Source organism: Aquarana catesbeiana, linkage group LG09 (genome assembly GCF_042186555.1).
Source record: "Aquarana catesbeiana isolate 2022-GZ linkage group LG09, ASM4218655v1, whole genome shotgun sequence".
NCBI classification, from domain to species: domain Eukaryota; kingdom Metazoa; phylum Chordata; class Amphibia; order Anura; family Ranidae; genus Aquarana; species Aquarana catesbeiana.
This window is the reverse complement of record NC_133332.1, coordinates 298,421,441-298,447,377: the sequence shown is the minus strand read 5'-3', so window position 1 is coordinate 298,447,377 and position 25,937 is coordinate 298,421,441. Positions and strand designations below refer to the sequence as shown.

At 44.2% G+C, this 25,937-nt stretch overlaps 1 protein-coding gene across 2 annotated transcripts in view; it reads left to right on the top strand.

Annotated features, from left to right (window-relative positions):
- The window catches only part of ASS1 (argininosuccinate synthase 1), a 155,364-nt gene that overhangs the window by 34,108 nt on the left and 95,319 nt on the right, over positions 1–25,937 (top strand). For both annotated transcript variants that reach the window (XM_073600484.1, XM_073600483.1), the window contains 3 exons: positions 14,807–14,875; positions 16,321–16,509; positions 24,371–24,427. In XM_073600484.1, the coding sequence (XP_073456585.1) occupies positions 14,807–14,875; positions 16,321–16,509; positions 24,371–24,427 (315 nt within the window). The remainder of the gene's footprint in view (positions 1–14,806; positions 14,876–16,320; positions 16,510–24,370; positions 24,428–25,937) is intronic.

Here is a 25,937-nt window from a genome sequence, read left to right as displayed (position 1 = left end):
CCCCGCTTGAAGTCCCCTGTCAGACAGTGTTGATGTGGGAATCCCTCCTGCTGGGTCATTGTCTTCTCCTAGCAGCTGCTGGCGATAATCGCAGGTAAAAGACATTGTGCTGTTATACCCAAGTCAATTGATTGATCGATCAACTTGGGTACATTCAGCTTGCCCACAAGGTTGGAATCTCGGCCGGTCCCTGCTGAACCGGCAAAGATTTGAACAGTGTATGGACTGCCTGAGAAGGGAGGCAGCCAGAGACACAGGTAAGCAAGTGAAAATCTCCCCAAAATAAAGTAAAAGTCCTACTTTGTAACCTGGAACAACTTTCCCCATTGGAAGAAACCCTACTGTTTAACTATAAGGTTTTTTTTTTTTCTTTTTTTTTTTAAAGCATGTCTTTACTTTTCACTGGTGACTAATATTGGGTAGATTCACTTTAAGGGCCGGTTCACACTGCTGCGTGATGCGAGATTGCATGTGATTTGCACCGCACTGCAAATCACATACGAAGTCCGTGCGATGCGAATTCAGCCATACAGATTGTATGGCTGAACTCGCATTGCATTTGGACCAAACTCGCACAGGACCCGTTTTTTTTTGGTCCGCAGCAGAATCGTATTGCATGGGTGTTCACATTTCGTACTGCGATATGCAAACTGATTTGAGGGTGTCACTAATTTTTAAATGACACTCCCAGCAGTTTGCATGGGGCAGTGTGAACTGCCGCCAGGAGACATGCAATGCGGAAACCCGCAGTGGATTGGGTTCCTGCATTGCAGCAGTGTGAACCGGCCCTAAAGTAAAACTCTGAGGACAGATAGATAGGAGCTACTATGGCTAATTTGTTTTAAAGCTTAAACTGGTTGTAAACCCTCACATACATGGAGATTGAAAAAAAACACCTACGAAAGTTGTACATGTTTTTCTGCAGCAGTCTTTCCCCTACAACCATTCAAAGTGCAGAATTTACACAGGATTTCTCAGGTCTGAAAATCAGGGGGTGGAGAGCTGACATTACATTAGTGAGAAGAGCTCTGAGTGCTGATTGGAAGGAAGTGACACCCCCCCTCCGCACAGCACACAGGAACAGGGGTGAGGCTGTCAGTCACCATTTTTCTCTGGAAAACTTGTCAGAAAAGACTCCTGCAGATAGGAGAGGAATGAAGCAGCAGACAGAAATGACACTTAGTGCTCTGAGACAAGTACATACTATAGAGGGATATGCTTTATTCATATTTCATGTAGAGGTTTACAACCACTTTATGTTTAGTGGTAGTAAACCTCTGAAATGAAAAATGAACAAAGCATAAAGAATCTAGTGTGATTTCTTTTTTTTTGGGGGGGAACAGCAAACATTATAACACCCCGACCCACTCCTCCCAATCCCCCCCGCCGGGTCAGTTGGTTATATTTACCCCATCACCGGCTGCTTCCCCTGCTCGGTGGCCTCCCGTTCTCCTGCTGTTCTCCTGCGGCCTCTCGTTCTCCGGGTCATCACGGCGGCTTCCATTTCCTCCCTCCTTGGTGACGGGAGTCTTCTCTTTACGGAAAACAAGTCTCACACCTGCTTCTGACTGGCCGGATTAAGGATCAGTGTTTCAACAGCAAATATTAATTCGCTGTTGTAACACACCTGGGTGGGATCGAAGCGCATCCTCTGCGTCCCGAGCCCACTCGATTTTAAAGCCTGTTAGATTAAATTCATGCACCCGGTGCCCTGAAAGGGGCCAGACACATGACTAGGGGGTAGCCGCGGCCATGAATAGATTCATGCTATGCATGAATCTATCCATTACCATATATGGGGGTGGAGTGGAGAGAGGGGACAGCCCTAACGGATGGGCCGCCACTGATCTACATGAATCACTTCTGATAGTCTATCCCATCACCAGACGATTCCGGGAGCCCCCCAGCACACAGAAGGTGATGAGACTGTGTAGGGGAGGGGATGCATCCATTCTTTCCACTCAGGTCTCAGATTACACCCAGCTCTCTGTTCTATGCTGTGCAGTGTGTGACATTTGATCCCCGCCCCCTGCCTTCTGAAGCTCAGAAATGCTGTGTAAACTGTGAACTTTGAAGGGCTGTAGAGAAGAGAGGTCTACAGATAAACAGGTACAACTTATGTAGGAGGATTTGTTTCATCTGTGTATCACCTAGGGCCAGACACTTCACTGGGTATATGGAAGGGTTTAAGACCACTTTAGATTGGCACATAGGATGGTACTTAAATTGAATGAGAAATGTCCTTTGTGTGCTTGTGACTGCTCTCTTCAATTAAATCTTCCTTCCTCTGACCCCAAACCCAACTCCTCCTCTGCATATCCCTGCATTGGTAATCTTCTGGTGCTGCAGGGTTAATACAAGCTGCTGGACCCGCTCCTCAAGAGTGCTAACTATGTCCAACCTTTCCACCCCCCCCCCCTCGATTCATAGAAGCTGTACTATATCTTCCAACAATGAAAATCAATCTATGACTGGTGAGTGAATGAAAGTTCATTCAGGGCTAGCTTCCTGGCCTCATTACTAGAAGGTGAGCGTCAGTGGCGGGCCGCTGATAATTTTTTTTGGGGTGGGGGGGTTTAGACCGGATGCCACCGACACCCCCTTCCCCCCGGTCAGTAGCAGTTACCCCATCGCTTCGCCGGTAGGTTCCCCTGCTCAGCAGTGGCTCCCCATTCCCCTGCTCTCCACGGGTCATCACAGTAGCGGCGGCTTCCGTTTCCTCCCTTCTCCTTGACGGCCAATCGGGAGTCTTTTCTTTTCGGCCAATCGGAAAACGGGTCTCAAACCCGCTTCTGAATTCCCGGATTGAGGATCAGTGTTGCAACAGCGAATGTTCATTTGCTGTTGCAACACCTGGGTGGACTCATGGCTTAATGCTCTGCGCCACGAGCCCACCCTGTTTTGAAGCATATTAGAGCATATGGCTCTAATCATGTGCTTTCCAAAAAACACCCCAGCCATTGGAATTCAGGTGCCCTGAAAGGGGCCAGACGCATAAATAGGGGGTGGCATGAATAGAGGGGGCGGCCCTAATGGATGGGCTGCCACTGGTGAGTGTACTGGAAGTACGCAGGCAGTGAAGTTTGAAAATGATGATGACAGATGATGGTAGCTCCACTTTACCTTTCCCTCTTACTGGAAGTATTCTGCTTTCACTTACTGTACCTGCTATCTCCAGCACTGTGTACAGTATGTGGCTCAGTGTGTTATAGTGTGCACATGCCATATGCAGGTTATTGTGACCCGAGATGAAATTCTACTAACAAGAAAGTGCAAGTCTGCAAAACTGCTGATGGCGGGGACAGATAACACATCACCTCTGTGCACACTTTATCCAGGCTCCATATGATAACAGGAGGAACATTGGAACTCTCATCTTCGAAAGTTAAAGGGAACCTGTCGGGATAGAGAGAGGATTTCTGACATTGCTAAGTTCTCTCTTTTTTTTTTAATTTTTAATCAGAAAGCGTTTTTGTTGGTATCGAAATGACACAAAGACACGCTGTTGCTGAATTGTTTTTGAAGGTGCAGTCTTCAGGGCTGTCATCTTTATCCGTGTTACACTACTTAAAGTGGAACTAAAGGCAAAAAAATAAAGAACTGCGTGCAATCAGGACCTTTACCTCCCATTCACACTGGTGCGACTTTTTTGTGCCTGTTCAGTTTTGGAACTGTTCAAATTGGTGCAACTTCGACTTGCACCAATTTGAAAAAGGTTCCTGCACTATTTTTGGAGATTTCACGTGCTACTTGCATAGACATCTGTTTATGGAGTTGCACAGATGTTGGCAGGTCGCACATGAAATCGCACTGACCGGCGGCTTTGAAATTGTGCTGAAGTAGCATGATTTCAAAGCTGCATTCAGTGTGAACGGGGGTGTTATTGTAGAAGTGATATGCAATGTCTCTTCTGCAATAACCGTACTAGCCTGCTTGCGATCCTCGGCAAAATGCACTCAGAGCTGCACATGTGCAGCTCCGTTAGCTATTCTGGCACAGAGCAAGTGTGCTGGAATGAAAGAATCTCACGCATGCAGAGGAGTAGTGTCATCTCACTCCAGCCAATCAAGCGCACATATACTGTGAAGCTTAAAGTGGTTCTAAAGGCAGAAGGTTTTTCCCTTAAAGCATTACTAAACCCATAACAGTAAAATCAGTCTGTATATGCAGTAAAGCGTGCTTGTTATACTCACTGTGGAACCTAAGGGGTTAATCCTCTGCATTGTGTAAAAAGGCTGTTTGATCCTGTCTTCTCTGATCCTCCCCTTCTTCTACTGTGCCCAATCCATCGCCTGATAGTACAGAGCCTTGGGGGCACTCTGCACATGCTTAGTTTGGTGTGTAATGCTAGAGGTTCTTTTTTTCCTTGGGGGAGTGCATGTGATCGTCACAGGGTCAATCAGCACTGTCCAGAGGGTCAGGGGTCATGCAGCCTCATAGGACAGAGTCAAAGTACAATGAAAACTCCTCCTACAAGCTTTAACCAGATACTGATAGAAGTCACAAGACTGCTATATACTGCTGATGAGAAAAGGGATTTAGCAGTTTATATTTACTAAAATAATTGCATTTCCATGTTCTGTTGGTTTAGTAACATTTTAATGCATTCTCTGTATTAAGGTAACGAAAACTTTCTGCATGGAGCCCCCAGCCAGCCCCACCTTATATTTACCTGAGCCTGATCTCAATTCAGTAATGTGCATGAGAGCAAAGGTTCTTCCAGCTTTCTCCCTCCTTATTGGCTAAGAGACAGCAGTGGGAGCCATTGGCTTCTCATGCTGGTGTCAATCACAGTCATTGAGGAGGGAGTGTGGGGGGAAGCAGGGCTCAGTAGTGAGCATGCATGGGTGCCACCATAGCAAGCGGCACTGGGCGGGGGTGGGGGGGTAGGAGCACCAGAGGGGGACCCAAGAAAAGGAGGATCAAGGCTGCTCTGTGCAAAACCATTACACAGAGCAGGTAAGTATAACACGTTTGTCACTTTGATTTAAAAAAAAAATGAGCATTTACGATCACTTTTATGCACATTGTAATGTGCAATACATTGCTGTGAATATAGAGAATACATCTCCCTTACATTTTTTAAATAGAAACTTTTCAAATCAAATGGTGAAACTGCTTCTGTGGTAACCCTCCTATTATTATTATTATTATTATTATTATTATTATTATTATTATACAGGATTTTTATAGTTCCAACACTTTACAAAATGAAGGCAGACAGTATAGTTACTTTACAATACAATTCAATACAAGAGGAATCAGAGGGCCCTGATCTTTAGAGCTTACAATCTAAAGTGTGTGATATAACTTTTTTTTAGTGAGGGTGAAGTTTTACTTGAATTAAAGTTCCATTCCATCCACTTTCATATTCCTGTCCAAGAAAGGCAGACTCATTTCCGTTGGTCATTTCCTTTGGCCTTAAGGGTAGGGAAGGGCAGAGCAAGTATTGTAATGGCTTGAGATATTGCTTTTTGTTTTAAAAAAAGCAGGCTGCCAGCTTCAAATCAGAGAATATGTTTTTAATGAGCAAACACTTATTTCCTTTTGTTGTCTTTGGGATCCTGGCAGTGCATTTCACTACAAAGCCACAGTAGATTATGAAAGAGTATTAACCATACCATTACAATACTGACTGTGTCCTAAATCATCTTTCTGTTCTCCCAATGTTTATTCATATTTACTTTACTTACAGCGGGTAAAATAAGTATTGAACACGTCACCATTTTTCTAGATAAATTGATTTCTAAAGGTGTTATTGACATGAAATTTTTAGGACATGTCGGTAACAACCCATGTAATCCATACATTTAGAGCAGTGGACAGTGTCACTAGGGCAGTGGATTTGCAAGTAGAGCATTGGACGGTGTCAATAGAGCAGCAGACAGTGCCAGTTTTCTCATATTTTTTACAGTTTGTTTCAGTAGCCCCGTTGGGGGGCTTTGGTGAAATATTAGACCCCCAATGCAGTGTTGTATTTAGGTTTTGTGCTGCCCTAGGCCTGACTAAACTTGGGCATCCCCTAATTTAAATATGACCCACCCCTTCCTGTTTAAGACCCGCCCTGTCATCTGTAAACTACATCCTTCCTATTTAGGCACCACCTTTTCCTCTTAGAGCTCCACCTCACTCTCTGTACATTAAAAGTAGGTACCAAGTGCAGCCTCATTAGTGCCCATCAATGCAGCCTCATCAGTGCCCATCAATGCAGCCTCATCAGTGACCATCAATGCAGCCTCATCAGTGCCCATCAATGCAGCCTCATCAGTGCCCATCAATGCAGCCTCATCAGTGCCCATCAATGCAGCCTCATCAGTGCCCATCAATGCAGCCTCATCAGTGCCCATCAATGCAGCCTCATCAGTGCCCATCAATGCAGCCTCATCAGTGCCCATCAATGCAGCCTCATCAGTGCCCATCAATGCAGCCTCATCAGTGCCCATCAATGCAGCCTCATCAGTGCCCATCAATGCAGCCTCATCAGTGCCCATCAATGCAGCCTCATCAGTGCCCATCAATGCAGCCTCATCAGTGCCCATCAATGCAGCCTCATCAGTGCCCATCAATGCAGCCTCATCAGTGCCCATCAATGCAGCCTCATCAGTGCCCATCAATGCAGCCTCATCAGTGACCATCAATGCAGCCTCATCAGTGACCATCAATGCAGCCTCATCAGTGACCATCAATGCAGCCTCATCAGTGACCATCAATGCAGCCTCATCAGTGACCATCAATGCAGCCTCACCAGTGCAGCTTCACCAGTGCCCAATAAGGGTCTCCAATTGCATTCTAATCACACCTGTCCTGCACACCTTAACATACACACAGAACTTGTGTGCATTAGGGGGTGGCATATGGATGCAACTGATGGGGCAGGCACAACAGAGATTGGATAGATCATAAGGAGGTGGGGCAAAATCATTGGCCTTTTCAGCAAACTGTGTTCACTCCGAATAGAGACATGTGTAGTTAAAGAGACAAAAAAAAGAAAAAGAAATATCCATCAGTCTTAAAGTGGACGTAAACCCAAATTTTTTTTTTAATCAAGGCTTTTAACTTGTACAGTATAGGACTTCATGTCATCTGTGCCCAGTCTTACCACGAAGAGTTAATTCAGCTCTAAACAGTCCTTTTATCTTTTTTCAGTGAAATAAAAATGGACAGACAGAGAAATACCAATCAGTTCTTCCCCCGTGCTGTGAGTGACGGGTGATTTACATATCTCATGCACGAGCTTTAGAGAGGCATTATGTGTAATTCCCATCCCCCCTCCTTTCGTCCTATGTAGACTGCAGAGTATTTGCACATGTGCAGGAGTGACATGGGGCCATGAGCGTGCTCTGCTTCTTCATAGAACGCGCTTTGCCACTCCTGTGCGTGCACTTTAGTCCCCCCTGGTGTGAGGCTTGTCCTCGCAACGCTGGCTGGCCAGGGGAGTGTAGTGGTGGGTGGAGGAGTCCTCTGACGTCACGACTCCGCCCACCGAGCACCGGACAGCAGATCCGCCTACAGATTCGAGAATATTGCGGGGCTCCACTAAGCTAAAGGGGTGAATTATGACAGGTAAGGATACATCCAGGAGGCATTTATATCCTTCTAGATATGCCCTATGTTGTTAAATTAGAAACTATGACAGTGGGTTTACATCCACTTTAAGGCCACTTTCACGCTTTACAGGCGTTTTAGCACTAAAAATAGCCTGAGTGCTTTCAGGCTGGGGCGGTGCGCTTGTGGGGTGGGAAAAAAAGTCCTGCAAGCAGCATCTTTGGGGCGGTTTGGAAGTGAAACTGAAATGAATGGGCAGGGCTGCCGAAGCACCTGCAAAGCAATTTGGCAGCGCAGCAACACGGGCAGGTTTAAACCCTTTCTTCGGCTGCTAGCGGGGGTTAAAAGCACCACACTAGCAGCCGAAAAGTGCCGCTAAAACTAAGGTAAAGCGCCGCTAAAACGAGTGCCGATTTACCGCTGACACCCGCACCACCCCAGTGTGAAAGTACCCTAAATGTAGTTAGCAGGATGGACAATAAAATCCAGACTGATCTATAATGAGAAATGACACTTTTCTTCATATGTCAGAAGGCAGCATTAGCCATACAGGTAGCTATGAATGGTTAACCACATATACAAGCAGACATATTAAATGCCATTTATTCCAAAAGCACCAGCCTGTAGATGTTAAGAAGGGTAAACCATATATGTAAGCAGCAATGTACATGTGTCCATTGAAGCAGAGTAGAAAAGCACAGTCCTCTCCTAGCAATGACACAGAGGGTTAATTATCAGAGAGTCCCTATTTCAGATAATGGGATAGGAGAAAGGAAAGCTGTAACAGATAAGCTGGGGCATGATGTTTGCAAGGAGAGACAGTGAGGAGGATCGGTATCTCTCACCCCCTCCAGGATATGCAGAATGTAGCTGCGTCTGGCCACTGAAGCCGCAATCCGACCGGCCCTGATGTCTCCATGGGCACCTGGGGTCACAACACAGGAGGAGAAGCTTTTATCATTTTTGAGACAGAGAAAGGAGATTGAGGACACAGTTCTCAATCTCTACCTTTGCAGCCTCAGCTGCACAGCATGAATGAACAGGAGTAGCTCTGTACAGAGCTTCCTGTTCATGCACAAACTTCTTGCTTTAGTTATGAATGTACACAGCGAGTGATTGATATTGATGTGCATGGAGTTTTCACAATATATTTGGATTTTGTCTCATAAATAATTTGCTATAAATTTTATTGCACAATAAAACCTGCTTCATCTCTCCCCCTTTTAATTGCGGACTAGAAGAAATGCTTACATGTCGTGCAGTGATTCTGTAGAATATTTCTGTCTGCTACATAGCGGTCAATCATCCAATGATTATTGCATGTGATATTTGTGCTTTTGGAAATCTCGCATGTTATCAAGGGTCAATTCATTAAAGTAAATACTGTCAATTTTACAAAGGTAAATACTACATAAAAATGTAGATAAATCATTAAAGTCAATAAACTAAAAGTAAAATGAATTCCCTATTTATCTCATAGTATAGGCAGTCAATATTTTAGAAATGTACAAAATAACAATGAGGGGAACTCTGCACTGGCCAGTAAGAGAAATCCATGTATCAGTGTGGAAATGTTAGGGCCTTATCTCAGGAATGTAGATAGTTTATAACATTTGACCTGAGGGAGATCTTTCTGTAAATTAAGGTACGCTAGAAATGTTTTCATAGTTTTACAATATTTCTGTGTGCCATCATTAACAGAACAATCTCACTCTGGTGCAGTGCTAGCCTGTAAAAAAAAATGTAAAAAACAGCATGACAAATAATGCTAAATTTAAGTGCTAAATATCACAAAACATAAAAATAATTTGTTTAAAAAAAAAAAAAATTTTGTGAATTGACTATTTTTGAGATAAATACTGCATGAGTTTTTTTTTTTTAATAAAAATTCATTCAGTATTTATCGCTTAGAGAATTGACCCCATAGTGGCATTGTTGGGTTTAGAAAAAGACACAAGTTCATCTACTTCAACCATTAGAAAAACAAGGCTGCTGTCTAAAACACTGGTTTCAATTTTGGTTTCATGATAAAAGCTGCCTTATCTCCAACGCTTAAATCCCATCTCAAACAAACTGTTAACATGTTTTACTGCCACTGATATGTGTGGCTATTGTCTCTGAAACACGGCACTGTACAGGGGCGGACTGACCTTTTGGGCACTTGGGCACTGCCCGAGGGTCAGTAGGGGGCCCCATGAGAGGCTCAGTCCATCCCTCCTACCCATCCCTGCCAGCGGTTGATGCAGCGCGGGGGGAGGACTCAAGTGCTAGCTGGGATGAGAGTAATGGTGCAGCTACAATGGTGATTGGAGCCGCAGCCGTTCTGGCCACCTCTCCCCCTGGGGGATTCAGCTGAGGGGCGGGGCCACAATCAACATCCCTGCCATGTGGGACAGCCGGTGCTGAGCTGGAGGCATGCTGGAGAGTGCACTGCAGAGAGGACTGGTCTCGGAGCTGGTAGTAACCTGTGTGCAGCACAGCAGCAGGTTAGTGTGTGATGGCCAGCTCAGTAGTTTAGTATATCACTAAGTTTTAATTGATACTAGCCAGGCTGAGTGTTCCTACCCAGTACCTATCCACCAGGTGCTATTTCCTGTCCCTACCCTATATCTGATACCCCTGTTTTATATATACACTTAGTGCCACTTGGTGTCCTATATATGGAATAGCACTTAATGTAATACAGATATCTGTGTCATAGGTACCAGCACCCTGTACAGAGATCAGTGTTATATACTGTATATAGAGAATAACACTCATTAAGTGCTATTCCCTATTTATCACTATTATCTCTACACTGAGTGCTATTGCCTGTGTATAAAACTGACATATGTACACAGATGTGTACTGTGTACAGATAGCAGTGTTGTTTATAGGGAATAGCACTCAGTGAACAGATATCCAGGAACAAACTGACCATTCGGGAACCCAAGAAGTGTCCGAGGCCAGTAGTGGGCCCAATGAGAGGCTCCTGTCCTAGACTTCACTCCCTCCTTCTTTGTGTGGAAAGGGTAAAGGTGAAGAGGAGCGGGCTGGGGTGGTGTGTACATGGAGGACACAGTCTGTACAGCTGAGGACTGTATACACATTTGCAGTGCATGGCTCCTCCACAGGTGAGTGAGGGCTCCTACGATGAGGAGGGAACCCGCCCACTGTCCTATACTGTATCTGGGGCAACTCCACTCATGTCCCTTCCTCTCAAGGCTGGATCCGATCACACTGTCAGTCCAGTCTGGGCACCACTTCCGCCTGTCTTTTTGTTTCTCTGCCTGACTCTGGACTATGTGACATGGGAAAGCCTCTGCTATGCCTGAGCTGGGGGACAGCCCTACTCACTACTGACAAAGGCTCACTGACTGAGAGCTGCACTCTACAGTAAGTGCCCCGCCACTGTGAGTACCCACGTCCTCACCAATCCTCTCTCTCTCTCACCCTCTCTCTTTCACCCCTCCTCTCTCTCTTTCACCCCTCCTCTCTCTCTTTCACCCCTCCTCTCTCTCTTTCACCCCCCTCTCTCTCCCAGTCACCCCCTCTCTCTCTCGCTTTCACCCCGTCTCTCACCCCCCTCTTTCTTTCTTTCTTTCTTTCTTTCTTTCTTTCTTTCTTTCTTTCTTTCTCCCCCTCTTTCTCCCCCTCTTTCTCCCCCTCTTTCTCCCCCTCTTTCTCCCCCTCTTTCTCCCCCTCTTTCTCCCCCTCTTTCTCCTCCCTTCTCTATCACCCCCTCTCTCTCATCTAACACCCCTCTTTCACCCTTCTCTCTAACCCCCTCTCTCTCACCGTTTCTCTCTCTTACCCCTTCTCTCTCACCCTCCATCTCTCTCATTCCTTCTCTCTTTCACCCTCCATTTCTCTCCCCCTTCATCCCCCCCTTCTTTCTCACCCCCTCTATCTTTCACTCCTCTCTTTTTCTCTTTCTTTCACCACCTCTCTCTCATCCTTCATCTCTCTCCCTCTTCTATCTCACTCCTCCTCTCTCCCTCTCTCACTCCCTCACCTTCCCCCTCTCTCACCTCCTCTCTCTTGCCCTTCTCTCTAACCCCCTCTCTCTCACGTTCCTCTCTCTTACCCCCCTCTCTCTCTCTCATCCCCCTTTCTCTCACCTTCTCTCTAACTCCCCTCCCTCACCCCCTCTCTCTAACACCTCTCTCTCTAACCCCCCTCTCTCTCACCTATTCTGTCTCTTACCCCCTCTCTTCCTTTCTCACCTCCTCTCTCTCTCTCTCTCTCTCTCTCTCTCTCTCTCTCTCTCTCTCTCTCTCTCTCTCTCTCTCTCTCTCTCTCTCTCTCTCTCTCTCTCTCTCTCTCTCTCTCATTCCCCTCTCTCTCACCCTTCCCTCCCTCACCCCCCTCTCTAACACTCCTCTCCACCCTTCTCTCTAACCCCCCCTCTCTCTCTCTTACCCTCCATCTCTCTCACTCCTTCTCTCTCTGACCCTCCATCCCCCCCCTTCTTTCTCACCCCCTCTATCTTTCACTCCCCTCTTTTTTCTCTTTCTTTCACCACCTCTCCCTCATCCTTCATCTCTCTCCCTCTTCTATCTCACCCCTCCTCTCACCCTCTCTCACTCCCTCACCTTCCCTTTTTCTCACCACACCCTCTCTCTCTCACCCCCTCTCTCTTTCACCCTCCATCTTTTTCTCACCCCCCCTCTCTCTCTCATCCCCCTCTCTTTCTCCCCCCTCTCCCCCCTATGCCTACATCTCCTCCTTCTCCCCTTCTGTCTACAAAAAGAAGCTGGGAACTATTATTCAGGCTATGCTGCAGTCAATATTTAAATGCCCCCTCTATGCAGCTGAGCTGTAATATGTAGGTGGGTGTGGCTTGAGTGTGGTCAGGGACACAGCGAGCCCCATGATCTCTTATTGCACCGGGGGCCCCATAAGTTGTCAGTCCACCCCTGGCACGGTAATTTCTATTTCAGGATAAAACTGCCTTGTCTCGCTTGTAGTATTGAAGTGTTTTCGCTTAATCTGTTTTGACATTTTTTCAAACTTTTTGAGACAATACAGTGTGGGAAAAAGATCAGTTTTATCACCTAGTTACACAAGGAAACTGTTCTGGCACTGGCCAGTTGGTATGAAGTTGGGGGCTTTAGATTTATTTTTTGGGAAGAGTACATTTTCCTATATGCCCCGTACACACGGTCGGACATTGATCGGACATTCCGACAACAAAATCCTAGGATTTTTTCCGACGGATGTTGGCTCAAACTTGTCTTGCATACACACGGTCACACAAAGTTGTCGGAAAATCCGATCGTTCTGAACGCGGTGACGTAAAACACGTACGTCGGGACTATAAACGGGGCAGTAGCCAATAGCTTTCATCTCTTTATTTATTCTGAGCATGCGTGGCACTTTGTGCGTCGGATTTGTGTACACACGATCGGAAATTCCGACAACAAATTTTTGTTGGCAGAAAATTTTATAGCCTGCTCTCAAACTTTGTGTGTCGGAAAATCCAATGGAAAATGTGTGATGGAGCCTACACACGGTCGGAATTTCCGACAACAAGGTCCTATCACACATTTTCCGTCGGAAAATCCGACCGTGTGTACGGGACATTAGTTTTTAGATCTGCTGTGGATTTGGGGACAGACATTTTAAAAATCCACTTAGTTACTATAAGTTATGCACTTGAAACCTACATACAGGTATAAAAGGGTGTGTGATGAAAAAAAATTCATGTATTGGAAATACATTAACTAGCTAATAAAATGCTGTTTATAAATACGGTATCTGAAGTGCTTTATTAAATATGTACCTAAAAGCCCTAGTTTTTTTTCTAGAATGTATTGTAATTACCGTAATATGGGGATGTTGGTACAGACATTCAGTAGACTACAGTATCTCACAAAAGTGAGTATACCCCTCACATTTTTGTAAATATTTTATTATATCTTTTCATGTGACAACCTGTATGTCCCCTTTAAATCACGGGCTAGTGGACGCACCCGCTGCGTGAGTGTGCCCGCGGGACCCGCAGACTCGATGTCTGCCAGTGGCCCGCGATCTTGACATGGAGAGGCAGAATGGGGAGATGCCTATGTAAACAAGGCATTTCCCTGTTCTGCCTAGCAACATGACAGGGATCTACTGCTCCCAGTGATCTCGAGCAGTGATCTCTGTCATGTTCTAGTGAGCTCATCCCTCCTACAGTTAGAACACAGTTAACCCCTTGATCGCCCCCTAGTGTTTAACCCCTTCCCTGCCAGTGTCATTTACACAGTAATCAGTGCCTTTTTATAACTGATCGCTGTATAAATGCCAATGGTCCAAAAATAGTGTCAAAAGTGTCCAATGTGTCCGCCGCAATGTCGCAGTTATGATAAAAATCGCAGATCGCTGCCATTACTAATAAAAAAAAATAATAATAAAATTGCCATAAATCTATCCCCTATTTTGTAGACACTATAACTTTTGTGCAAACCAATCAATATACGCTTATTATTTTTGATTTTTTGTTTTTTTTTTACCAAAAATATGTAGAAGAATACATATCGGCCTAAACTGAGGAAGAAATTCGTTATTTTGTCTATTGTTTTGAGATATTTATTATAGTAAAAAATATTGCTTTTTTTTCAAAATTGTCGGTCTATTTTTGTTTATAGCGCAAAAAATAAAAACCGCAGAGGTGATCAAATACCACCAAAAGAAAGCTCTATTTGTGGGAGAAAAAGGACATCAATTTTGTTTGGGTGCAACGTCGCACGACCGTGCAATTGTCAATTAAAGTGACGCAGTGCCGTATCGCAAAAAGTGCTCTGGCCAGGAAGGGGGTAAATCCTTCCGGGGCTGAAGTGTTTAATAGCTGTGTGTTGAGTTATTTTGAGGGGACAGCAAATTTATACTGTTATACAAGCTGTACACTCACTACTTTACATTGTAGCAAAGTGTCATTTCTTCAGTGTTGTCACATGAAAAGATAGAATAAAATATTTACAAAAATGTGAGATACTTTTGTGAGATACTGTACATTCCTTTCAATTACTAAAAATATGTCACTGACTAGGCAGTCTCTGCAATGGCTGTCTTTTATATGTTTTCTTATGACAGGTTTCTTTTTTTGGTGTAGGACCATTGATTTGTGACATTTATTATATTATAGTGTTATTTTCCATTAAAACGTAGGTTTAACTAATAATATGTTGTAACGATGCCACTTACTGTTTATAGTATAATATTGATGAATGATTAGAATATATTAGTGAGTTGACTCGGAATGTGGATTATTAATTCCCCTGTTTTGTATCTCGATTAGGCAAACATTGGCCAGAATGAAGATTTTGAGGAAGCTCGGAAGAAGGCTTTGGCTCTGGGAGCAAAGAAGGTAGAAGGCTCACTTGTTTATTACAAAGTTTGTTTATTGCATACCAGCTTTCTGTCAATTAAAGAGAAACTATCTGTATGTATGTATGATTTTTTACTATTGAAATTACGGAATGTATCTTGTATTTCTTTTTAATCACATATTATTGTATTAAACGTTTTTTTGTTACATGCTGCAGTGCTGCTGTTTCTCCCTTACTCGTTACTGCTTCCCTGAACTTCCAGATTTCGCAGTAAAGAGTGAATAGTGGGTGGTGCAACCACCAGCCAGTCTGTTAGCTTGGAGAAGGCAGGGCCAGGGGAGCGCCTTGCCATCCTAGGTGATGGGGCTGTGTGTATCTATCTATGCACACAGTGTAGGGAGACACAGCTCTAGTCTCTACATAGAAAGGTGACTTTATGGGATGCTGCAAGAGAAAGGAGCCACCCTAAAAGAGGAAACCTGGGCCAGTCAACTTTACTGCTTTCACTCTTTTACTGAATAAGCCCCTATGTATTACCGCCCTATTTTTCCACTTACTATACCTTACTGAATTGTTGCCGTAGTGTAAGCACATACTGTAGAAACTTTTAAGAAGATATAAGGAGTCCGTTTACTGGTACAGAGCATCAGGGCTGCTGTTAAAATTCACAGGGCCCCATACAGCCTATCTGACAGGGCCCTCACCACCTCCGAAAATATTAAAATATATTTTCGTTAAGTGCCATGGCTGCAATGTTATGCTTTTCAGCCATGGCAGAAATTATACCCTTATCAATAAATACCTATTCAGTTGAATAGTGCTGCTATGCAAGTGTCCCGCAATCATGTGCAAAGCATGCAGTTGTGGTGTGCTCGTGTGGGGTTAAAGCATTTTTTTTTAAAGATTTTTATTTTTATTTAATTTTTTACCTGCCATGTGGGGGTGGGGGGCTTTGGTGACATATCAGGGATCTAAACACAGACCCCTGATGTCTCACATTTGAGACAGAGAAAGGGACTGAGGACAGAGATTCATCTATCCCTTTATCTGAAGCCTCAGCTACACTAGATCCACAAGTCAGCAATATGGCAGTACAGCAGGTGCCCAGGCTCCCCTTTTGAACTCATGGGGCCCGGGCCCAATACAGGAGGGTCGGTTGTACTGCCTTATTAGTGGCCCTGCAGAGCATCTGAAAGATGGTAGAAGTCTGCCTACATTATTGCCTGTGAATGGGCACAGGTAGTTTAGTATAACAGCTGGCATTGTATTTCATATGAGAAATGTGGAGTAGACAGAGATGATAGATACAGTATATGGGTGGACAGACCCTTGTAGCATTATGAACACTGGGCAAAATGGAATATGCTAGAATAAAAAAAAAGCACTCAAGTCTAGATGGGTTGTAAATGCCATTTACAGAGCTGTCTGCTCTATTATACATTGTCTAGAAGGAAACTTACTGATGTCCTACCTCCTCCACTAGGTGTACATAGAAGATGTTCGTAAAGAGTTTGTAGAAGAGTTCATCTGGCCAGCAGTTCAAGCCAATGCCATCTATGAAGACCGTTACCTTCTGGGCACCTCACTGGCTCGTCCGTGTATTGCCCGGAAACAGGTGGAAATAGCCAAACGAGAAGGAGCCCAGTACGTTTCCCATGGAGCAACTGGAAAGGTAATTGTCCCCTTCAGAAACCTATATCACTGTAGTACTGAGAAGGCAGGAGAGAAGACCTTAAAAATGGGTAAAGTTCAGTTTTAGGCAAGTAAAAAGCACTTACAAATATCGGCAATCTTCTAATAAGTTATGCTGCATTGGAACATGTGTATATAAGTACAGATATAAGCAGGGCTTTTTTTTCTCAGAGAATAGGTGCAGGAACTCCCACCTTCTGAATCACCCTTTGTTTTTGCTCCGTACTTACCTCTCGGCACCGTACCTTGGTTCCACCTCCTACCTACCTCCCAGTACTGCCCCTTTTAGAGAATACAGAACCAAGTATCATTTTGTGCTGCTAAGTGATTTGCATGCAATTTGTTAATGATGACAATAAGATAAGAAAGACAGTAAAATAGATCCCCTGTTGACCTACCCAGCAACAATATACCCTCACGCAAAAATAGATCCCCACCAGCGACAATAGATTCCCTTAGAAGCCAGCATCAATAGACCCTCCAGCACACCCCAGCACTCCTTTCCATCACATACATTCATTGCTAGAGGTGTCAGGACTGCGTTCCCCCGCATTCCAGCTGAAAAAAAGCCCTGGATATAAGGTAGAAAGCTTTAGAGCGGAAAAAGGAGGTGGTAAATCTCGTGAATAGCCACCAGATGGCAGTATAAGCTAATAATTTGCCCTTGACTGTACAATTGTAATTGCAAAGATTGAGCAAAATGTAATAATAGAAGAACAGACTATGAGAAACAGAAAATATGAATGCGTTACATTGGTTTATATTTTGAAGAAAAGGGCAGTAGAAGTTAATAGATTGGTATATGTAGCGCCAACTTCCTAAAGCTTAAAGTGACACTAAACTCTGGTTTAAAAAAATAATAATTCTATTGCAGTATTTATTTTTAACTCAAAATCCCTGCTAATGCTCTCTTTTGCTGCTGTGATCCTTCCTGTTGGAGGGTGGCTACATTCATTTTCCATGGTCCCACTGTATGCTGGAACGTAGTCACTCTCTCTTGCTCATTCCCGAGTTGGACTATAGAATTTGTAGTGTGCATAGAGTTGTGCACATCACTGCAACTAACATTCAATCATTGCTAGTTCCAAACAAACAGAAGTGAGGGGGGAAAAGGAGAGGTTCAGGAGCTCATGGAGGATGTCACAGGGAGGCATAAAAATACAGTAAAAAACAATTTAATGATAAAACAGATTAGTGAATGTGTATGTGTGATTATTGGAGGACAAGGAGTCCCTTTTATTATTATTATTATTATTATTATTATTATTATTATTATTATTATACAGGATTTATATAGCGCCAACAGTTTACACTGCGCTTTACAATATAAAAGGGAGATAATACAGTTATAATACAATAAAATACAAGAGGATTAAGAGGGCCCTGCTCAGAAGAGCTTACAATCTAATAGGGTGGGGCAGGTGGTACAAAAGGTTGTAACTGTGGGGAATGAGCTGTTGGAAGTGGTAGGAGATTAGTTGGAGACGTGATAGGCTTCCCTGAAGAGATGAGTTTTCAGGGATCGCCTGAAGGTAGCAAGAGTAGGGGATAGCCGGACAGGTGGAGGTAGCGAGTTCCAGAGGATGGGAGAGGCTCTGGAGAAATCCTGGAGACGAGCATGGGAGGAGGAGATGAGAGAGCTTGAAAGCAGGAGGTCTTGAGAAGAGAGGAGAGGACGATTTGGGTGATATTTGGAGACAAGATTGGTGATGTAGCTCGGAGCAGAGTTGTGAATGGCTTTGTATGTTGTGGTTAGTATTTTGAATTTAATTCGCTGGGTGATTGGGAGCCAGTGTAGGGATTGGAGGAGAGGGTTGGCAGACATTGAGCTGTTGGCAATGTGTATAAGTCTGGCAGCAGCATTCTTGACAGACTGAAGAGGGGATAGCCTATGGAGAGGCAGGCCAATGAGGAGGGAGTTGCAATCGTCAAGGCGAGAGATAACAAGGGAGTGAATGAGGAGCCTGGTGGTTTCATTTGTTAAAAAGGGGCGAATTTTAGAGATGTTACGGAGGTGAATTCTACAAACTTTTGACAACGATTGGACTTGAGGCTGAAATGACAAGTCTAGTCTAGGATTACACCTGGTACCCTGGCGTGAGGGGAGGGACTGATGGTTGCATTGTTGATTTTGATGGAAAAGTCATGGAGGGGGCACGGGCGGGGGGGTGGGGGGGGTGGAATATTAATAGCTCAGTTTTAGAGAGATTTAATTTAAGGAAGTGGTGCGACATCAATGCTGATATGTCAGTTAGCAAGTTAGTAATGCGAGAGGAGACTGAAGGAGTGAAGTGAGAAGTAGACAGGTTTGGGTGTCATCGGCATATAAGTGGTATTGGAAGGCGTGAGTGGTTATCAAGTGACCAAGGGAGGAGGTGTAGATAGAGAAGAGGAGGGGTCCAAGAACAGAGCCTTTGGGGACCCCCACAGAAAGTGGCAATGGAGAGGAGGAGACAGAGTTGCTGCACACGACTGCCACAGCGACTTGCAAAACGACTTCTGTATAGAAGTCTATGCAAGTCGCCCCAAGTCGCCCCCAAAGTAGTACAGGAACCTTTTTCTAAGTCGGAGCGACTTGCGTCGCTCCTATTAGAACGGTTCCATTGTACAGAATGGGAGGCTACTTGTCAGGCGGCTAGGTCTCCTGACAAGTCGCCCCTGTGTGAACCGGCACTTAAGGAGCGCTGTGATAAATAGGCAGAGAACCAGGATAGAGCAGAATCTCGGAGGCCAAGGGAATGTAGTTTATTGAGAAGGAGCGGGTGGTCAACAGTATCAAAGGCCGCAGAGAGGTCAAGTAGTAGGAGTATGGAGTACTGGCTGTTAGTTTTAGCAGTTAGTAAATCGTTAGTGAGTTTTAGTAAGACAGTTTCCGTGGAGTGCTGTGAGCGAAAACGCCAGACTGTAAAGGGTCAAGGAGGTTATTTTCACTGAGGTAGGAGCTAAGACTGTTGTAGACTAAGCGTTCTAGAAGTTTAGAGGTGAATGGGAGCAATGAGATGGGTCTTAAGTTGTTCAGGTCGGTAGGGTCCAATGAGGGCTTTTTAAGTATGAGAGTGATCTGCGCATATTTTAGAGGGGAGAGGAAGATGCCATTAGAGAGCGAGAGATTGAAGATGTGGTTGAGGGAGCATAGGATAGAAGAAGAGGGTGACCGTAGTAGTTGTGAGGGAACAGGATCCAAGGGACAATTGGTTAGGTGGGCATCTGAGAGAAGTTTTGTAACCTCTTCCGTAGTAGCCAATTCAAAAGAGGAGAGTGTTGAATGTGCTGTTAGGCAAGGTATGTTGGGTGGGGAAGTTGTACGCACAGTGGAGGTGTCCTCACAAATTGCATCAATCTTGTCTTTGAAGTGATTGGCAATCTTTTGGGCAATGAGTGAGTAAGTGGGTATAGGGGGTGGGAGATGAAGCAGAGAGTTAAAGGTTGAGAAGAGCCGACGGGGACTGGATAACAAGGAATTAAAAAGAGAGACAAAGTAGGCGATAAAATCACAGATAAATGGAGACAGTGTCCAAATTTTGTTTTCTTCCTATTTGCTTTCGGCACTCATTGTCTGTAATTGTTTTCACTCCATAAAAGATTTTGATTTCTGCACAGTTGGGTTTAAAGTGCTCAGATCATGAAACAAGCTGACTGGCGTGATTTTGTGTTGACTTGTACTTTCAGCACTGATATGGATGGATAGCTCCTCGAGGATCTCAACCAAGGTCTTGCTTAGAAGGAGCCTGGCAGGGTACAAATACAGGGCCAAAATGATGGACTTTTTATAGGTCATCCTTATTGTTGTGTCACTTGGTAGCTAGTCACTGACAGACAATGATCAGAAGTATCAGAAGACACAACCTGTATAGTCCTTCCAGCTCAGTAACTCAACGATGTGAATGACCATTCCTGAGCATGGAAATATTCGGCTAAATTTATTCTTAAAGTGACTCTAATTACTCCTTATTTAAGAAAACACTCACAAGCCGTTCAGTAACACCTTAAGGCTGCATTCACACCTCCGCGTTTCATAAACGCGTGATAAAAAACACGCGGTTTGCCATGCATTTCTGAAATGCGCTGCAATCACGGGCTGCGTTTGCAGTGCCATTAATTGTTAATGGCACACCATGCGCGGGTAGCAGACTGGCACATTTACAAGGTAATACCTTGGTGCACGCAAAGTGGATTCATATCCTTTGTGGCTATTAAGGAATATATTTAAATTTGTTTTGTGTGGCTGGAGTTCAGTTTTAAAGTGTAGTTGTACGTAGATACACCTTTTTATAGGATTTTATTTGACACCATGCATGCTGGAGAACCATTGTCATTACCTTCACAGTGCCGCCATTGCACCCCAGGGGCTCAAAACAGTTTGAGCTTTCAGGAAGGTGAGTGGGAGGGACACCTAACCTAATGGGTTTCAACATTACTCCACACAAGATATATATATATATATATATATATATATATATATATATATATATATATATATATATATATATATATATATATATATAATAAACAGCAAAGTGCAGCGCTAATAACATATGTGAAAAGTTACAATTGAGTTCCACCAAGTGACATATAAAACAATTAGTGAAAAAACATATTGCAAATAACAAATGAAACTAAAATCACAAATGTATGTGAAAAAAAATCCAAAAGTTCTTGATAAGTCCACAAATAAAGTAAATAAATGAAGAACACCCATCCAAGAGAGGTTTGTGACAAAAGGTGCCTAGATATGATCCACCAAAAGGTGTGTGAGTAGAGTCTGCTTACCAGACGGTGATGACTGCTATTATGGCAGTCTCGCCCAGCATAGGGATTATGGTCTCCCAAAACCCAAGGTACAATACGGGATCGGTAGTTCTAACACTCCATCAGACAGTATTCCCCCTAAAGCTGTCCAGGAGTAAACAGGTTGCTGCAGGGGAAGACTTCCCTGACTTCCAGTTCTATCTTTTGGCCATCTAATGGACTATAGGTGAGGAGAAATCACCCAGCAGGGAACACCAATTTTTAAGTTCTCTAAGGGGTGATGGCTATAGATAGAGAAATACATGTGTTGTTTCCTGAATGTCTAAGACATTCAGGAAACAACACATGTATTTCTCTATCTATAGCCATCACCCCTTAGAGAACTTAAAAATTGGTGTTCCCTGCTGGGTGATTTCTCCTCACCTATAGTCCATTAGATGGCCAAAAGATAGAACTGGAAGTCAGGGAAGTCTTCCCCTGCAGCAACCTGTTTACTCCTGGACAGCTTTAGGGGGAATACTGTCTGATGGAGTGTTAGAACTACCGATCCCGTATTGTACCTTGGGTTTTGGGAGACCATAATCCCTATGCTGGGCGAGACTGCCATAATAGCAGTCATCACCGTCTGGTAAGCAGACTCTACTCACACACCTTTTGGTGGATCATATCTAGGCACCTTTTGTCACAAACCTCTCTTGGATGGGTGTTCTTCATTTATTTACTTTATTTGTGGACTTATCAAGAACTTTTGGATTTTTTTTCACATACATTTTGTGATTTTAGTTTCATTTGTTATTTGCAATATGTTTTTTCACTAATTGTTTTATATGTCACTTGGTGGAACTCAATTGTAACTTTTCACATATGTTATTAGCGCTGCACTTTGCTGTTTATTATACTTTTGGAGGTCAGATACAGGACTTTTTTAGGGTGCTGGCAGCTTTTCTAATTATTTTTTAATCTAAGCGCAGCTTTTACCCAATTTGGGTTTTTTCTTTTATTTATATATATAATATATATAGTGTGATGTGTGTGTATATATATTTCTTGTGTGCCCTGCAACTGTGTTCACGCGACAGTTACAGGGTTAAAAGCAGCGAAAAAATAAGACATCACATAACCTCCTCACCGTCTGAAATTCCTCTGAAAAGCAATTGGAACATGGAACGCTTTTCATAGACGCGGCATCTTAATCTCTTAGCCAGTGCCTGCTGCAATGCACCAGTCTGACACAAGAGGGAGACAGAAACCATTTGAATGGACTTCTGATTGTAAGCTCCATGGAAAAAGTAATAAATGACAAATACAGATATAAGATATGAAAAGCATGCACACCTTGCAAGCCTACAATACTTTTGCTTGCCGTGACGGCACTGTATATGCCGCAGCGAGTGTTAGAGTTTTGAGCACACTGGAGGGTGATTCAGTTATCCAGTCATTTTATAACCAGCAACCAAAAATACCGGACTGAGCTGCACTGTCCCTACTGGACCAAAAGAGGGGTTAGGTCACCCCAACAAGAAGAAAAAAGGTCTTGGTTGGAGATACAAATTACCCGTTGAAAGCCTCTATTTCTTATCAATATTTTACTTCCCCGGGAATGGCTGCATTTCCTGCACTCCTCAATGGTCACCTCATAGACCCTCATTATTATCTCCAGAGAGGAACTAAGAATATTATAAGGACCCTAATGTAGGGTTTTCATGTATAGGATAGAGTAATGTGGGGTTAGAACCTCTCTCAGGTTTTTATGCTGTCTGTGCCGATGTCTCACTTGGTGAAAGAGTATGTGGCAAGGAAGTGAAGCAAAATCTCTCCAATGGAGACAGGGACTAAAACACAGTTCTACTACAGTGGGAAAAGGTGAAAACCTCTTTAGGGCCCATTTAGACGTGTGTTTTGTGGTAACACGTGTGTTTCAGCAGTGCATGGTAACACACTAAGGGCTTGTTAACATTAGCGTAACCCCCTGAAGAGCAGTCTGCGGTGGTTCCCTCTTCAGAGGGTGTTTGACCGGGGGCGGGCAGGCAATATGCCTGTTTTAAACCCCAAAAACCTACACTACCGTGGAGTGCTCATTGCACACGGTTGCAGGGCGATTGCGTAGCCGCCCCATTCACTTGGATAGGTTGCGTTCATTGGACGGGGCTGTTAAGCAAAGCATTGCAGCTGTCGCAAATAGGCAACCCTGTCCAGCTGTCTTTGCAGGTTAAGGGAGGCAGAAAAAAAACACATCTCTACTGCCTGATTTTACTGCCCCCCCCCCCCCCAACCAAAAGTGTAAACTTAGACTAAAAGTGTTGTATTGCATTGCTGCTCATGTTGACTGGCACCCCAGTGCACTAAAGCAATGCATTTCATCACACATTTTTTGGCAGGTCTGATTTTCTTTATGCATTTGTGCATTGAAATCAATAGGCTGCATTATGCACAAATGTAAATGGTATCCTATAGGTGAACTCTAGGCACAAATACGTGCTTTAAAATACAGTCTTATAACCTCAGAGGAGTTAAAATCACGTGTGCAGCAGATTCCTTTGCAAACCAAGATATTACCTTGTAAGAGTGGCAGTGACATGATCACTGTGCTGTACAAACAACAGAGCTGTGGGAGGGGTCCAGCAGGCTCCACCCTCTACAGACTGCATGCAGAACACTACAGGAGGGGGCGGAGACAAGACCAGTCCTCCTGCACAAGGAGAGAGAGCAGCAAGGATTGGTCTTTATTACAGGAAGCTCCTATACAGAGGTAAAGTCTTACATTGGATTACTACACAGATCTGGAAGAAATACACAAAGCACACCAAAACTAAAGAACACATAACTCTTGTATTTAGACAATATTTGCTTCTTCCGGAGTTCAGCTTTAAGGTGTTTTTTCAATCAGTGTACGTCCTTTTCTGTCCTGATGATCTCCAGTCCCTCATTTCTTGTCCTGGTGCCACAGACTTCTAAATCTTCCCAAACTCTGTATAAAGATGTGGTTGTGTGATAGCGCAGTGTGTGGAGTATTGTGTGCCCCCAGATGTTGTGGTGTGATCTGTGTCTGCCATCTGCTCACATCTCTCCTCCTCTGCTTCTCTCTATTACAGGGCAATGATCAAATCCGCTTTGAGCTGACCTGCTATTCTTTACATCCAGAGATCAAGGTAACTTTTCAAAACGTAAACTGTCTTTATGTCAATCCGCACACATCCCATAGACTACTACTGTCATTTTTAAAGACCTCCGCTAAACATTGTTGGTATTTTAAATGGGCACACATAGAAATTCATTTTTTTTCTAAATGTACTTTACTATAAAAAAAAATGAATGAGGCCTCTCATGTGTCTGTGCAGTCATACATACACAGATTTGAATCTTAGTTCCTGTGTGTGGCCAGTTCTGTTAGAAATGAACAAGTCTGCACCAGGACAAAAAAAAAAGTTAAATTCCCATGATGCAACAGATGTCTCCCCTGCCATGCAGGAAAAAGTAATATGCTCCTTCTCTGCCCCCACCCATCCCCAGCAACACATACTCCACTTTCCTGTGTGTGCTTCAGTTCACTCCAACTGGGGCACATGTGAAAGTGCTGGGCCAATCACCAAGCACTAATAAAGTCACATGACAAGGAGGGGTGGGAGTCACATGCTCCCCATACCTGGAAGTACTGGATATTTCTCTTTGCTCCTTGTGGTGGAATGGAGCAGCGGGGTAGTGAAGGAGGTATGTGCTACCAGGAATAGGGGAAAGTAAAGCAAACCTGCACAGGAAAAACAGAGATGTGCTTCAGGTACTGCTGAGATCATCTCAGTAGGGGACATTTATCAATTCTGTTGCACAGCCAGGCAATACTAAACATGGAGTAATGAGACTGATTGAGACCTGAGATGGATTTCAAATAATTAGGCTTTATAGATACATTTTTCTTTAAAGTAGATGTGAAGGCCAAAGGCTTTTTTTTTTTTTTTACCTTCATGCATCGTCTACATTAAGGTAAAACACTTGTTTAATGTGCAGTTTTCCCCCCAGACCCTCCTAAATACTCACCTGACCCCCAGTGGCGGCCTGTCCATTAGGAGTGCATGGGTGTCGCCCCCCCCCTATCCATGCGTCTGACTCCCTGAGCTACATGCAGGGCACCGGACACACGGATTCCAATGGGAGGCTGTTTTCTTTTGAAGCATGTGATTAGAGCCAGAGGCTCTAATAGGTTTCAAAAGAGGGCGGGCTCGGGCGAAACAGAGCACTGCGCCCAAAGCTCACCCAGTTGTGTGACAATAGTGATTAAATATTTACTATTGTAACACTGATTATCCTCTGGCCAATCAGGAAGCCTGTCACCCGAAAGGAGATCCGATCTGATTGGCCACCAGGAGGAGAAGGGGGGAGATGCAGGGGAAGTGAGGAAGCAGCTGGAAAGAACAGCCCAGAGAGAAGCTGACGCTGCCCGAAACACTGCCCGCGAGATGGGGTAAATGCGGAGCCCTGACTACTGACTGACCGACCTGGGGGGGAGTGGCATTGGGTGGATGGTTTGCGTCCCCCCCCCCCCCCCAAAAAAAAAAAACACCAACCACCACTGCTGAGCCCAATCTCATTCCAGCGCTGTGCCCGAGAGCAGGGGCTCTCTCCTCTCTCTTCTCATAGGCACAAAGACAGCAGCAGGAGCCATTG